The sequence below is a fragment of the Perca flavescens genome, chromosome 17 (genome assembly GCF_004354835.1).
Source record: "Perca flavescens isolate YP-PL-M2 chromosome 17, PFLA_1.0, whole genome shotgun sequence".
NCBI classification, from domain to species: domain Eukaryota; kingdom Metazoa; phylum Chordata; class Actinopteri; order Perciformes; family Percidae; genus Perca; species Perca flavescens.
Window position 1 is genome coordinate 20898193 of NC_041347.1, and position 17113 is coordinate 20915305.

General features: G+C 38.0%; 1 protein-coding gene and 1 pseudogene across 2 annotated transcripts; one reads left to right on the top strand and one right to left on the bottom strand.

Annotated features, from left to right (window-relative positions):
* The window catches only part of LOC114572210 (malonyl-CoA-acyl carrier protein transacylase, mitochondrial-like), a 27507-nt pseudogene extending 18611 nt beyond the window's left edge, over positions 1 to 8896 (bottom strand).
* Positions 8213 to 16556, top strand: bnip4 (BCL2 interacting protein 4). Of its 2 annotated transcripts, XM_028603717.1 has the most exons (7): positions 8213 to 8444; positions 10031 to 10126; positions 12842 to 13013; positions 13136 to 13196; positions 13350 to 13456; positions 15017 to 15166; positions 16063 to 16556. In XM_028603717.1, exons 2-7 carry the CDS (start codon positions 10063 to 10065, stop codon positions 16103 to 16105), a joined length of 597 nt encoding a protein of 198 aa, XP_028459518.1. In that variant the 5' UTR covers positions 8213 to 8444; positions 10031 to 10062; the 3' UTR covers positions 16106 to 16556. The 2 variants fall into 2 exon arrangements, with proteins under 2 accessions (XP_028459518.1, XP_028459520.1); XM_028603719.1 differs by lacking the exons at positions 8213 to 8444; positions 10031 to 10126 and adding an exon at positions 12283 to 12492.
* The last annotated feature ends 557 nt before the right edge of the window (positions 16557 to 17113 follow it).

Below are 17113 nucleotides of genomic sequence, written 5' to 3' on the forward strand. Positions count from 1 at the left end.
AAAGAGCCAGATCTGCCATTGCTGATAAGTGATCAACTGATGACTTCTCCTTCTCCTGTTAAACTGATTATATGCTGCACTGCAAGGCCACGCTGACTCAGAAACTTGCATACACGAGTTCAGACCAGACGTGAGATTTGATCGCAGCCTACGCTCACGTCCAAATTGATAAATGCAGAGCTTTGCGTAGGAATCGGCGTACTCCCATCGTACGCCTGTTTTAGGTCGTACGCACGTTTCATAAATGAGGGCCATTGTGAGGGATGTAAGCAGTAGGAAGATCAGGTTTAATTTGCCTCATGCTCTACTCCCCCTGCTCACCACTGCATCTGCCATTGAAATTTTACTCAATAAAAAGTCTCATTTTAACCGCTTGTTTTTGAATGTGTTTAATTACATTACTTTTAGCTGTCAAAATTATGCAGAAGAAAAAGGTTTTTCGAAAAATCTGTATAAAAAATGAAAATATGGATATTTTCTGAATCAGGGCTCCAGACTAACTTTTTTCACTAGGAGCACAGTGGCCCCCAACTGAACATTTTAGGGGCACAACCAGAAAATTTAGGGGCAATCAACATGCTAACCAAATATTCACATTTCTACTAATTTCCACTGTATTACTAATAAATACTTTAATAGATGCAGAAATTACAATGTGCTGTTTCAAATTCAGTGTCACTTTTGAAGATGCAACATAGAAGGTAAACTGACAGCCCCATCGCTGTCATGACAGTAAAAAAAAGATTTTTTATTATTGTATTTGTATATTATTTTTTAGCCTGTTTTATTTTCATCATGACCGTTTTTAATTGCTCTTTAATATTTCATGTAAAGCACTTTGAATTGCCTTGTTGCTGTAGAAATAAAGTTGCCTTGCCTTGAAACCTCAGCCTGTCAGTCAGTCACCAGGGCATAGAAACCACTGTTGTGCCTGCTTGTCTTCGAGGAAGTGTAACGTACAACAGCACCGCGACCGCTTTTGGCTCGCCATTAATATCATACCACAGCCAACGCTGTCTGCGTGAAGTTATGAAAAACTGTAACCACACTTGAAACCACTTTATCGGCATTTCCGTGACTCACTGTGACTTCAACAAAACTGCAGAGCCGACGTAGTTTGCGTCGTCTGCAGCTCTGCATGTGTGCGAGTGTGTGTGTTTGTGTCAGAGCTCTGCTCTCTGTCAATTTTCAGAGAGGACAGATATGCTTGTGCTTACGCGCTCTCAGGTACCGAAATTTCAACGTTTAACGTGTAAAAAAGGGGGCAAATTTACTTGTCGCACATGTGCGACTGGATGTAAAATTCAGTCGCATGCTCTCAAATTTTGGTCGCAAAATGCGACCATTTGGTCGCAGTCTGGAGCCCCTTTTTTTCTGCCTAGTAAGATAATACTCATAAGTGGCCATTTTTAAACTGTAGGCCTTGAGAAAGGGATATTGGTATTAGTATTTAGAATTAAAAGTCAGCCAGTAGGTTCTTATATTTTTGTAGCTCATCGAAAAAAGCAAAACCTGCTCGTCTGGAAGACCCTGGGGGAATGAGGACCCTAACTGGGAGTTAAGAGAGCCAAAGCGCAGGATGATGTGGAATTTACTAAAATATATCAAACGTATCAATAAATGGAAGTTCAAGGCAATGGGGTGAAAAGGTTGAAGGCTGAGCCGTTATAAATAGTTCCAAAATATGGGTCTTACTCATTTGTCTTGAGTGGCGATGACCTTAAAAATCTGCCACAATAACTTAAAATTGCTTCTTGCTCATCAACACCAAAAGTCAAAATGCTCTGAAACTCCAAGCACCATCCACAGCAATGCTTTCTATGCTCTGCATTGAATCCTCGTTGATACCAAATTAAGCTCTGGCAAATCTCCTGCTCCGGACACAATCATTCTTCCTTAGCCATCTTGTCCTGTCTGTGCTATCGATCGTATCCATTTCCAGTCTGGCCTACTATTCTCCTCATGCACAAGCTTCTGCACAACCCCCTCCCCCACCACATGCTTCTGGATGATGTTAGCTACATACACATACATATAGAAAGTAAACACAAACTCCTAATAATATAAAGCTTACTATAATTGTACTTTATCAGCGATCACCAGCTAGCTGTTGTGGATAACAATTCATCCCTCAGTATGCTGTCAGTGAAAACTCACCTACACACAGAAAACGCAAGCTGTACCACACTATCAACGGAGTCTCTATGGTCCCTCCGCTTTTCCTTATCTCCCTAGTCATCTACTGCGAGGGTGTCAACTAGGGCTGAACAATTTTGGAAAATAATCTAATTGCGATTTTTTTTCACCAATATTGCAATTTAATATGCGATTATTTTTTAAGCTCTTTGTCTTCTGTATTATTTAACACAGACAAGCAATAAATTATTGTATAGTATGAACAACATAATATTAGATAAACAAACTGTTCTTTTTACACTTTGTAGTATTTAGATTATTATTTACTGTAATAAACATATGTAAACATGTGGAATGCACTTTTTAAACTCTGTCTTTGAACTTTCCTAGACAGTTAAATATATATATATATATATATATATATATATATATATATATATATATATATATATATATACACACCTCCAGTCAGTAACAGTAACAAAACAAAAAGGAGAGAAATATCTGCCTGTACCTCTTTGAAAATATTTAGGTAACATAGTTCCCAGTATGTATACGGTTAGAAGATGGCTGTGTCATGTGACCTTGTTATTTGTACACGCTGTGACTATACAAATCACAACATGTAAATAGGAAAATGTTGGTGTTATTTTGTCACTTATTGGGAGCAGTAGGCTACATGGAGCAGATTACCTCTAGTCAGCTGCAAATATGGCTTGACCCCAAAAAAATTCTAACAAAAGATTTTTTAGTGGTTTACAGTAGTATCAGATGTACTTAAAAACATACTAAAAGAGTTACCAAAGTTTGACTTCAAGAAAGCCCCATTTTCAAAATGGCCACCGCCAGGTCCTTAAAAAGACCATTACTCCTTTGTATTCCTATTACACCATGAATACTGGTACCTTATACATGTTTTAGCCATGTAATATTCTAATTAGCATATTTGTATGATAAATAACTGATTACAAGCACAATTATATATATTAAAGCAATTGGTTACAAGCATATTTATGCAAAAAATAAGGGCAAATACAATTACAATTTAATAATAAAATTTCCCTTAAATAATTGCATATTTCTCATATCGTTTTGCCTAGTGTTGGTGGTTTCTGTCCATTAGCTCCCTTCTGATGAACCTCTACCACATCAGAGCCATCTCTTAAGTTTTTACAGCAAATGGGGCAAGTTTCTTGGTTTACAACAATATGACTCATGGTCAAAATTGCATTTGGAGTGTACTTTTTCCTCAAGCTAATCCAACAATGTCATCCTCTCTTAATACACTCACATTGTTGGCCTTTGTCATGTGTCAGAAATCTTTCTAATGTTCTTTTGATACCCCCATAAAATGACACTGAGCATGTGTCTGAGAATAAGACATTAAGACATTTGTGTTGTAATATACACTACCGGTCAAAGGTTTTAGAACACCCCAATCTTTTTAGTTTTTTATTGAAATTTTAGCAGTTCAAGTCCAATGAATAGCTTGAAATGGTACAAAGGTGAACTGCCTGAGGTTAAAAAAAAGTAAGGTTACCCAAAACTGAAAAATAATGTACATTTCAGTATTTTACAAAAAGGCCTTTTTCAGGGAACAAGAAATGGGTAAACAACGTAAAGCTGTTCTGTAGCAATGGAGGTAGATCAAGCTTTGAAAGTTGGTGCTACCAATTCCCACAGGTGTTCCAACTTGTCTGGATTACTTACAACCCCTTCTGTTTGTATAAAAGTATTGTTGGAACACACTGTGGTACCGTACCCTCGTGAGCATTATTTGAACAGTATTGTACTGCAGAAAGTAGTGCGTTGCTATAAAAATGGCGGGAAAAAGGCAATTAACAATGGAAGAGAGACTGACCATCATAACATTTAAGAATGTTGGTCTTTCCTACAGAGAAATTGCGAAGAAAGTCAAGGTGTCAGTGAGTACAGTATTCTTCACCATCAAAAGGCACTTAGAAACTGGGGGAAACTCTGACAGGAAGAGGTCTGGCAGACCCAAAGCCACAACAGAATCAGAAGACAAGTTTCTGAGAGTCAACAGCTTGCGTGATAGGCGGCTCACAGGACAACAGCTTCAAGAACAGCTTGATAGTGGTCGTAATAAGCAAGTCTCAGTTTCAACTGTAAAGAGAAGACTTGGAGCTGCAGGTTTGATAGGTCGAGTTGCAGCAAGAAAGCCATTGCTAAGACGTCAGAATAAGAAAAAGAGGCTTGCCTGGGCCAAGAAACACTGCCAATGGACTACTGAAGACTGGAAGAAGGTGCTATGGACTGATGAATCAAAATTTGAAATCTTCGGTTCATCACGCAGGATTTTTGTACGCCGTTGAGTAGGCGAAAGGATGGTTCCTCAGTGTGTGACATCAACTGTCTAACATGGAGGAAGAAGCATGATGGTCTGGGGCTGTTTTGCTGGATCCAGGGTCAGTGATTTGTACAGAGTGAAAGGCACCATGAACCAAAATGGCTACCACAGCATTTTGCAGCGCCATGCAGTACCCTCTGGTTGGTCAGGGGTTCATCCTACAGCAAGATAATGACCCAAAACATAAGTCCAAGCTATGCCAGAACTACCTTAGCAAAAAAGAACAAGATGTTGGCCAGCACTGTCACCCCATTGAGCTGGTTTGGGATGAACTGGACAGAAAAGTGAAAGCAAAGCAACCTACAAGTGCCACACATTTATGGGAACTTCTGCAACAGAGTTGGGAAGAACTTTCTGAAGAATATTTGGTTTCCATTGTAGAAAGAATGCCACGAGTGTGTTCAGCTGTTATATCTGCCGAAGGGGGCTACTTTGATGAGTCAAATATTTAGAATACATTTTGGTTTATAAATTGATTCCATGATTTCTCTTTTAACTTAAATTGTTAATTTTTTCTATTCTTTCATTTCAGAGTACAATAAGACATTGAACTGCATGAATTTCAATAAAAACCTGGAAAAATTGGGGTGTTCTAAAACTTTTGACCAGTAGTGTATATTTTTTTCTTTTCTTTTTTTCTTCTTTTCTTTCTTTTTTTGTTTTTACCCACCACACATAATATAGGAGTTCTGAAGGTTCAGGTACCATGGAGACAGGGGGCTTCACCTGTTGCCAGACTGAGGGAAAATAACTGTTCCCAGTGAGCAGGGGTGTGGTTTGGGCTGGGCAATATATCGATATTATATCGATATCATGATATAAGACTTGATATTGTCTTAGATTTTGGATATCGTAATATGGCATAAGTGTCTTCTCCTGGTTTTAAAGGCTGCACAGTAAAGTGATGTCATTTTCTGAACTTACCAGACTGTTCTTGCTGTTCTATTATTTGCCTTTTCCCCACTTAGTCATTATGTCCACATTACTGAAGATTATTTATCGTGTGTAAAGATATTTTGTTAAAGCACCAATTGTCGACCCTAGAATATCGCCTCAATATCGATATCGAGATATTTGGTCAAGAATATCGTGATATCTGATTTTCTCCATATCGCCCAGCCCTAGGTGTGGTGGTGGTAAATGTAATTTAAGTTACTTTTGGGTGAAATAACTTTTAAATTGAATGTTAAGTCTGTGTTTTAGCAAAGAAAGGGTATGTGTCCAAAAACGCGTACTGAATAGGAGTTACATGACATAGGCTAAATTGTTTACATCTCTGGTTCACCCCAAAAAAGATAAAACCTTACAGTAATCTCACTAAATGTATTCCATAAGTATGTCATCATGTCAGTGCAATTTAGACAAGTCCAATGGATTCATAGACCCAGAAAACATGTGGTTAGACACCAAGATTACTTGGCTAGGTCAAATAATGAAGGTGTTAGGATATTTTGAGGGCTTCCTGCCAATCTTGGACGCCATCTTGAAAATTACACTTTTATAGTGGTCAAACTTTGGTAAACTTTTAGTATGTTATTAAGGACACCTAATACTACAAAAAACAGCTGAGAAACCTTTTGTTAGAATTTTTTTAGGGTTAGGCGTTTTTTTTTCATATATGCAGCCGCCTACTCCAGGATCTGTGCTAAGCGAGGCTAGCAGTGGGGGCGTCAGACAGAGTTACAACACGCATGGAGATGAGAAGGGTATGTATGGACTAGGGATGGACATGATTACTCAACAATCGATAATTGATTATTAAGAATTTCGTCGATCACGTTCATTTGTTATTGATTAAACTAATGCTGGTTGCATTGGGTAGTGTGAGTCTTGAAGCAATGAAATTAATTTCACAGTGTGGCAGCAATTAACTCCATACTTAGTTACGGCTGCGAGTTTCCATTTCGATTTCAAAAGTAATCATGAAGAGAACGTGGCGAAGTGCGGCGTGGGACCATTTTGATAAAAAAAATAAAAAAAACACGGAGATGCCGTGTATAACTACAACATGGCCACGACTCAAATGATGTAGCCTACCACTAAACAAAGTGCACCTGACCCTGGTTAATGTCGGTGTCAGCCGCGGTGCACCCTACTCTCAGTCTCAACCTAGTATAAACTCGGCGTTAGCACGGAGGAGCTGCGATGCACAACGAGCAGAGAAAATTACCCAAGGGATCTGCAAGTTAATTGAGATGGATACTGAAACCAGCATATCACATTTCGTCACGACGTACCATCACCAGACTGGTAGAAACTCATTACGAAGAACGGAATAAGGTTCCCCGGGTTGGCCAAGTTAGCGCGGAGGTACCTGTGCATCCCGGCAACGCGGGTGTTTTCGGCGGCTGGACTGACGGTCACCAGGTAGCGGTCGCGTCTGACCCCAGATCATGTCAACATGCTTATCTTTCTCAACAAAAATCAGTAGACTGGTGCAGAAGTTGTATGTGAGTTAGCCTACTGGTTATTTTTTTATTAGGCTTTGTCCGTGCCTTGGATAGTTTTGAGTTACATTTTGACAAAACCTGTCAGATCTAACTATGTTTTTGGTTAAGTTTTTATTTAACATGATTCTTTTTATTTATTATTTTGGAACAAACGAGGGTCTCTGTTTAAGAACGCCGGCTAGCAGCTGCAGGTTCTGCCCATCAGGGTACCGCAGCGCCTATATCTATAATCTATAACCTCCAGTTTAACTGCCACAAGTTGTTCTTCTTGTAATTAAGATCTCATAGAGGAAAAACATGCTGTATTTTTGTATTTTCATTGCAATTTTAATTTATAAAAAGTTAAATAAATAATGAATTTTAATATAAAAATATTAATGATTAATTGATAGTCGATCGTTAATCCTCCTGGCGATCGACTAAGAAAATGTAATCGAATACCCATCCCTAGTATGGACTTAACTAACTCGGGGGGATACGGTGAATAAGCTAAAGACCCAATAAGTCCGTGTGTTCCTTTAAACCAAAATAGTCCCACACAAATGACATACTGTTCCTATTTGAGACTAAAGCTTCTATCGAGCATGGGGCCATTGTACAACTGGTCAAGGTACGGCATAGCTTTAGCGTGCCAAGTTGATGCTTTGCTCCGCGAGTCACGTGACCAAATCGCAGTCTTTGCGATTAGGGAAATAGCGTTTTAACATATTGCGATATTATTGCAAATGCGATTAATTGTTCAACCCTAGTGTCAACTATTGTGTGTTTTACCTCTTTTTGACACGGCCTCTGTCGTGGAATCATAAGTCACAAAATATGATTATTTGAAATGAAAACATGACATGACTACATCATTCAAATTCAAAGTGGAATGAATATCTGAGGTTATTATTTGCAGTAAAAAAAAGACAATATACTGTATGTTTGTAAATAAAAGATTAAAAGCCCAAATGAATTGTGTGTTGCCACATTCCTAAAACTCAACAAAATTAATACATGGCAATCTGACCAAGAGTTAATTCTGGCATGATTTTGTTTGTGCTTAAATATTATGCTATTATTATCATCATCACTTTTATGGGTGGCCTATAGTCTCAACTTTAGAGACAGTTTAGTGAAACGTTTTTAGTGTTTTCAGTTTTGTACAGGTATTAAATAGATATTCCAAGCATAGAACTGGGTGTAAGAGAGGACCTGACCAGAGTAGTGGCTGCAATCTGTATAGTAAAACATTTCTATGCATTATTAACGTTACTAACAAAGATACTCTATTCTAAACAGTCTCTGTTACTTCTACTGCCATACTTAATGCAATTTGATCTGTGGATTCAGATGAGTGCGTAGTGCAAGTTACCTTTACTGGTCAGCAGTTGGCGACTCGTGTGAGTATTTCCATTTGACAGATTTCCATTTGACAGATTCCCTTTCTCAAGCGTGGACATGCAGAAAGTGACGTTACAGTGAAGATATTTTCGACTCCTAAAAAGGTAAATCTTCATTTTAAAATATATGACTTGTAGTAGGCCTATATTTTAAGATGCAACGTTAGGGTAACGGTATGCAAGTGGGGTTAGCTAGCTTCTGTATATAATGATTATTTATGAAATTCTTATAACGTTACCAACCCCCTGTAGCACGTTACGTTAGCTAAGCTAGCTAGCTAGTTAACGTTTGGATTGCTCGCTATTGTTTCATTAAGCTGGAAAAACTCCGTGGGTGGTCTGGCAACACTTACCGCTATTTTTTTTTAACACATTTCCAGATTTCTCAAAGATACCTTTAATCCATTGCAACAAAATATAATCGTTATGCTTCATGTAGCTAGCTAGATATTAACCTTATATATTATAAATTATTTGCTTTAACGTTTACTGCTAGCATAGCTATTCATATCATATCTATGCTAGCTATTTCGTTTCCTGCAAAAATGGCAGCCGGAAGTGACCCTTCTCCTTACGTTACTAATTGAGTGCGACGCAAACAAAATATCATTGCGCGATTTTAGGGTTTGATGGTTTGATCACATTAAATAAAATTGTAAGTAATATTAAAATGGATAAAGAAACCTAACAACAAAACTTTTGACGGTGCATGCTGGGTGGAAAAGGAACAAGGAGGATATGTATCTTTGGCTAACAAAGTTGGTTTCGGTTGAACAACTTAGAAAATCTAGGTTCAAACGCTTCTTTCATTCTGTTTGAGATGTGTTCCATTTGGATTAAGGAATCTGGAAATATCTTCAAAACCGCGGTACATGTTGTCCAACATGCTGGGCTTGTATTCATCATTCAGAAAAACTCAAATGTAGCTAACGTGATATAGCTAGGCTACATCACTTTAGAGCTTTATGAACCACCCAGACCTCTCAGGTCGTCTGGAACAGGTTTGCTCACGGTCCCCAGAGTCAGAACTAAACAGGGAGAAGCAGCGTTTAGTTTTTATGCTCCGCATATCTGGAACAAAATACCAGAAAACTACAGGTCTGCCCCAACTCTCAGCTCTTTTAAATCAATGCTAAAGACCTTACTTTTTGATAATGCTTCTTGTTAATTCTTCTATCGAACAGTGATTTTTATTCTTAGATTTTATTTCGTATACAATTTTAATACGGATTTTTTTTTAATGTATCTTAAATGGTTTTAAATTTGTATTCATTACTATTTTTATTCTTATTGTACTCCCTATTTTTGCTATTTGTTCTTTAATGGTTGATGATTTGTGTAAAGCACTTTGAGTTGCCTTGTGCTGAAATGTGCTATATAAATAAAATTGCCTTGCCTTGCCTTGCCTTACATAAGCACTGCTACTGTACTGCTACTGTTACTCACTAGGCAACTGATCAACTATGCGCCATCCCTTTTAAACAAATGAAAGCACAGAATTTGGACTTGATTTGTTTGCATTAAGTTACCATTTAAAGGCACTTGGTTGTATGTAATATTGTATCTAGAGTCTTGCATTGCCAGACCTATCACAGTGCTGTGGAGTAAGTAGTAATATAGATATTACTACTACTATAATAGATCTATAAGCTTATCTATTTATTTATCTGGCACCACCTTGTCTTGTACAGCTTATGGTCCAAGTGTTTGCAGCAGGTGTTGGATGAAGTTTCTGGGTCAAGTATATGGCTCCTTGATGGCAGCAATGAACCAACCACCATATGTGGGTAGGTGCACAATAAACCTATTACCAGGCCTGTTATGTGGAATCAAGACAGAACTGAGTGACACTGTGAATGTATATGCAGGCACAAGGCAAATAAGTTTGGAAAGTTTTAGTTTGTTCATGTGAAACATTGTACCATGATTACTGACCTCCTGGTCCTAGCACTGGCGTCCTTGCTCCCTATGGTACCGATGGTAGATTTTCTTGAACCATTTGGGTTTTATGAATTTTTTCTCTATCTTGCTAATGCAAAACAGGATGTGACTTTCTTCTGCTCTAAGCTGTGACCTCTGATAATGGTAGATCATCTGTGGTGATCGGTGATGGACTTCCAGATGGTAATTTCTGGTTTAATTTAATGGCCTGAAGGGGGAACTTCCTTCCTTCAGGCTTTGGGCAGTATTTTATATTTTGTGAAATAAAATGTTACATATATAATGTTATAATATACAATGTTACATACCATCCTTTTTGTTTTTGATTTGGACAGATACAGTTTCCTTTGAGGTTTTCTTCTAAAACTCTACAGACTACAGATTTTACATCTTGATAATATCACAACATGTGTGAATTCAGTGCTGGCCAGCGCTCATTGCTTGTGTGAGATGAATAACTGTATATCTTTTATCAGATTCCGTGTTGAACTGTACATAAAGATTGTAGTTAAAGCACATTTAATATCAAGTAGCTAGTAATGAACGAAGCAATGGAGAGGTATTATAACACTTTACAATGCATCCATTCCGGTACATATGCCATCTGGGGAGAGCATTTTTGTAATGAGAGCTGGGATGTGGAGCGGAACACAACATTCATAACACTTAACAAAATTAGAGCCAATATTGCATCCATCATAAATTATGACAGCACTACATGAAAATCTAAACAACTTACACCATCATAATATAATATTATTTGAGATATTACCTGTGATAAATTCTTTATCGCTTATGTTTCCATAAATGTTTATTTAGTTGTTATTGAGCTATGTATGCATTGTTGATTGAATCAACATCACTGACATTTTTTTAGATTGTATGTTGTACTACATTGATTGAACAGTGCTGAACATAATACCCTAAAGAGGCTTGGTTATTGAAATATTAGGCTTTGTTTTTAGAATGTAGAAAAATGTGATTTCTAACCTATTCTTTTTTTCATTGTGAGAGTTGGCTACTTTTTGGGCTGACATTCAGTAGTTCCAGCTCCATACACCATGTTATGGCACTGACTTGAATAATGAGACCATTTTGTGATTACTCATCCTCACAATGCCATTGTCTATTAATATGTCTACTAAATGATCTATTTGTCAGACTAACAAGTGAAATCCCAGGTATATCCATGTGCAGTGTGGCAAAAGGCATATCTATTTTCTGGTGGTTCTCCAAGTAAATTATTTCTGTTTTCAAATGATGTAAGCTCCACATATTCCAAGTAAATCATGTTCTGCCAGGAAGAACACACCCCAGAATAATAAGCCCCCTCAAATGTAGAAATAATTACATTTTGCAAGAATACTAATTGTACTAATCTCCATGGTAACAAGCATAATTAAATTAGTCAGCCTTGAATTTGGAGTTGCCTGTTTAAGAAATTATGAACAACAAATGTGTGCGTTTTACCTTGGCAAAGTACAGCACATTGTGAGTCACTTGTGGAATAGGTAAGTCAGTAGAGTACAATTTTCTTGGTTAAAATCCTTCTGTGCTACTCAGTTCAGGATGCAAAAAACTCTATACCAGAAAGCATTAATTTAAGCAGGATGGCTAGGGACTCTTTATAGACATCTCTCAACTCATCTTAGACACCAATCTATACAGGCATAAATACACTGCAACAGAAAGTGCAGATATATTAGATTTATTTTATTTGTAGGCCAAATATTTGCACAATGTGTGCAGCTATATACTTATAACATATTGTGAGAGAGAGAGAGAGGGAGTAATGAGCAATGACTGCCATCTGCAGACAGGTGTGTTGAACTGTTATAATAATTATTATTCAGGTTCAAACTAAATGTAAAATAAACTGACATGACAAAAAATCTCTTTAGGTTATTAACACAATGTTTTTAACAAAGCTAACATTAGACTAGTGCCAGTCCTGTTTATTGAGGTTGTTCAATAAGCGTGTCCGGGCATGCGCGCTCTTTTGGGAGGGAGAGGTCTGCGTGCTGAGCGAGCCAATCACAGTTTAGATAAACACAATATTGCGTCACTGTTATTGTGGTAGCTTGAGCTTCAGCTGCTTTCAGAGATTTCGTTTATATTTAGGCCTCTATAACTGCGTTAACGAGTAGACCCGCACATTATACCAGTACAATGTCGCTCCAAAAGGACATTTCATCGGACGAGAGTTTGCAAGGTAAAGTATGACGTCAATCAAATAAACAGCTTGTAGCTCACAGTGTTAATGCTAGCGCTAGCAGATAGTTAAGAAAACACGAGGTAACTTTAACGTTAAAGCCTGAGCTGAAAAGTCGAGGTAAAGCTTAACACTACTACATTATTGTATCGATCGATAGATCACATAGAGGACAGCCCAGCACCCAGTTAGTTCATGAGGCTTATCTGCAATGTTGCAAAATCAAAATGCCTTCAAGCCAGGGACATTATATTTGTTGTTCTACTGTAGTCCCAGCCTTTAAAGGCCAATAATACCGCACTGGACACCCATCAGATTTAATGTGTTAAGACTGTGTATTTCATTTAAGGTTCCTGGGTTGAGCTGCATTTTAGTGGTACTGGCTCTCAAAGTACCAGTCACCACGGAAGCCAGGAGCAAATCCCCACGTCTATTCAGGAGGGTGACGTAGAGAAAATGCTACTAGATGCACAGCACGAGTCGGGCAAAAACAGCTCCAGAGGAAGCTCTCAATGCAACAGGTTTGTGGGGGAAAGGGAAGCACAGTTTGTGTTTGTTTTTTTTTTTTTTTTTTTTTTATACGTTGTGCAATAGTGTCTTAAGTGACCAACGGTTCCCTTATGTGTTGTCTTTTTCACAACAGCCCACTTAGAGCCCAGACCCCCCTTCTTCTGTGGAGAGGCTCAGAGGCAAACAGCTCACAGGTATATTTGTTTTCACTACTGACCTGTATCAAAGTCTAATTAATTACGTGTAGTTTTATTAAACCGTTCATATTATGTTTTACTGCATACTGTTGTTTTTAAATATCAGTGATGGCAAAATGTTGCTTGATTGTCCACAATTTGTATTTTTAGTCAGATGAAGACTTCCAAGAAAGAAGGCGGGAAGTAGAGAACATGATGAAGAAAAATGCTGACTGGATCTGGGACTGGTCTAGTCGACCTGAGAACAATCCACCAAAGTATGTAGCCATTTTAGTGGCGTTATCTCAGTGTCACTACCCGATGTGAGTCGAGTGCAGATGTGAGTTGCGCATGCGTCACTATACCGACTTCATGCAGATCTGTTTTGCTGTTAGCCACAGAATAATGAGATAGGTACATTACATAGCAGTAATTTATTATTTAGCGTAAGGCTTCACATTTTCACGGCATGATCCCTGATGTCAGTTCTAGATTAGAGGCTGAAGTAGCCCATAAGAACCTGCTAACGAGAGACTTCTGTAATGTCAATGCAATAAAAATGGACCTACATAACGAAGTTTGTTCACTGCTGGCTACAAGTTAGCAATCAAACACAACAAAGGCTGTCATTTGAATGGCGTTTTGAGCTAACCTTAGCAATCAAACAATCATAGATAGCTAAAACGTTTGCCGGATCCGGATCCCTTGGCATTATGCCGTAAACCGCTTAAATCTGAGCACGCGCAACTCACATCTGCACTCGACTCACATTGGGTAGTGACACTCAGTTAACATAATTATTATTTATTATTAGAGATGGTCCGATACCATTTTTTGCTTACCGATTCCGATACCTGAACTTGCGTATCGGCCAATACCGAGTACCGATCCGATACCAGTGTGTCATATATTTTATGTTTTAACAACTGTATACTACTATCCCTGTATGGAAGTGATATTATTTCTATCTTTGTTGTCGGTCTGGCTCAGGTTAAACTCTTTGTAAAAAATGAACAAACTCAAACAATGAATGCCACAGAACTTTCTTTTATTATCCAGTCAGTTATAACGGAAAAAGAACATAAATAAACTACTTTAACGTAGATTTTCTTTAGGGCTTTATTACATGGTATCGGATCGGTGCATAAACTTCAGTACTTCCGATACCAGTGTTTTAGGCAGTATCGGAGCCGATACCGATACCATCTCTATTTATTATTATTTTTAACCTTTTATTTATCCAGTTAAGTTGATTGAGAACAGATTATCATTTGCAACGACGACCTTTCGCATTCACACACTTACACATTCAGACCTGGAAGCTGCCCAGTACAACCACAGTCTGATCTGCTGGCCACTGAGCAGCTCCACTCGAGCAGTTGAGGTAATGAGGGAGGGACAAGCTGCTCACTTTCCCCACCCAGATTTCATCCTGTCAGTCTGGGGATTGAACCTGCGACCTCCCGGTCACAAGCTCGCTTCTTTAGCCTTTAGGCCACTACTGCCATTATTCCTAGTTTTAAGACCAAAATGTGCTGTTACACAATTATAAAGCAAATTGTCTATGACTATGAACCATGTGAATACAGTACAATTTAGATGCACACGTAATCACCACCAACATGAAAAATGGCAGTGATGACAGAGCTAACAGGAATAGGAAATTGTTAACTCACACATATAAGCCTAAATATATTTATTTCATGCTGTGATTTGTAATTGTAATTCATAGAATGAAAATAGATGTCTGTGTGAGCAGAGGTGTCGGTATGACATTAGACTGGAGCTTGTTGATTTTAATGTATTCAAAACTGAAAAATTAATGTGCTTCTCCATAGGGAGTTCCTGCTGAAGTACCCTAAGCGCTCAACCTCTCTAAGCATTAGGAACACCAGCGTCATGAAGAAGGGAGGTGTTCTCTCTGCTGACTTCCTGAAGCTTTTCCTTCCTTCATTAATCATTTCTCACATACTCGCTGTTGGCATAGGGTAAGCAACATTATTTCATCTCTAACTCTGGCAGTATGTCAAAAACTAAAAAAATTCAATGAGAACCTCCTAGAGGACATTGCAGAGAGGTCCTTAAAATGATGTTTTTAAGCAGATTTTTCACCACATACAGATGAAAAATGTACTTTTTCAAATAGTCATACGTTTAGAAACATTGCTGTTTAAAACTGTTGTTCAACCACCAAAAATCTAAACACAACACTAGAATCACTCTCAAATTGATTGACAGGCCATTTAATGCAGATATTAACAATAGACAACCACTAAATTATTCATGTTGTGTTGATGCAGTTAAAGGTCTGTTTGCTATCTGTGTTGTATTGTGACAACACCTTGATCTTACTTCCATGAACCTCAAACATACAGAATAGAGCAGTATTGCCACAACAAGAAACGGCAGTTCCAAAGCCAAAATGTCCAGTAGCCAGTGGCAACCCATAAGGTTTCCTCATGTTCAGTGTCTCAGATTTGAGTAGGTTAACAGTACAAATAAACTACTAGTGTGCTCAGGGCTTTGCGTCTAACCCTGAGAGTAAACGGGCCACTCTGGTGTGTCCCATATTTTGTCTTAAAAAATGCAGAGCATAAACCTTGCTTTATTTGGAAATTCTGTTTAGTACCAGTAGTGTCTGTCTCTAGAGCACTACTCCAACACAATATTTTGTGTCAATGAGCTGCTTTAAAAATACATATGATGTCACAGATGTTTTTTCTAGTGACAAACCTACGGTGATGATGTAAATGTATCAAATCCCAGCTTCAGTGTATTTATAGTGATATATAGTTCTGCAGAATTTAAAAATGTACCCAGATTTGTTGTGTATAGTCTGCTCTCAGCACCGTCTTATTTTACATGTTTGTCTCTCTTCTTTTAGGATATATATTGGGAAGCGTCTAACTTCCCACAACACCTATTAAGTAGGATGGTGGTGTGTTGCGACACCTTCTTGGCATGCCTTAAAATGGGACCTTCTGATGATCCAGAGAGATGTGGCCATGTGACACGGTCCAATTTGATTGAGTGCCCCACTTAGCTCACACCAGCGTAGAGAGTTAAGGATCTGTTATTGCTCTTTCATGGTGTTAACTGCTGAACACAACAGTGACCAATCCTCTGCTCCTTGCTGTAGTCTTTAGCCTGGCTTCAATATGACTGTTTTGCTGCTTCCTGCTCCTTAAATCTGCACGTTAGGGAACTAATATATATAAATTGATGTTTTTTTTTTTTTTTTTCAAGGGATCATTAGCCTAGTGTTAACTTGATTGCTTCCATTACTGATTGCTGTATATTGTGATTATAAGAAAGCATTGTTAAGCACTGACATGGTCCATTTTGTTCATCCTACACAAAATAAAAGTTGGAAATTTACGTATGGCCCTGATGGATTTATAAACCAGTTCATATGTAGACACATGGATTTATCAAAGGAAAGGACCACATGCAGATGAACACAATTAAAATTTTATTGAACTTTGGTCAAAATAATAAACAAGTGAATACATTGCCACCATGTTAGGAATCAATGGACAAAGACAATGCATTATTATGGGTTTGTTTTAATGTCATCAGTATATGTTGTGTAGTCAATCTTCATTTCTGCATTTACAACTACGGAGATAAGATCCACATTTGCAATATGCGGTTCAAATTTGGGTGTCAACCCTAATAAATGAATAAGGGCACATGTATGAGGCCTGTCTGAATTTCCTACTTATTACATGATTAGGAGGCACTCTATCACAAACTGTATAGTGTGCAATTTACCTCCTTTGTGTTTTCATAGACAGCCACATATAGCAGCAGTATATGAGGACATAACTCTATAAAATAGGATTTACAAATAATGCACATGAGGTTTGTAAAACATTTGGGGACATAACTTGTAGCTGTCACTGATAGAAGTAGGTATTAAGGCTGCAGATTCC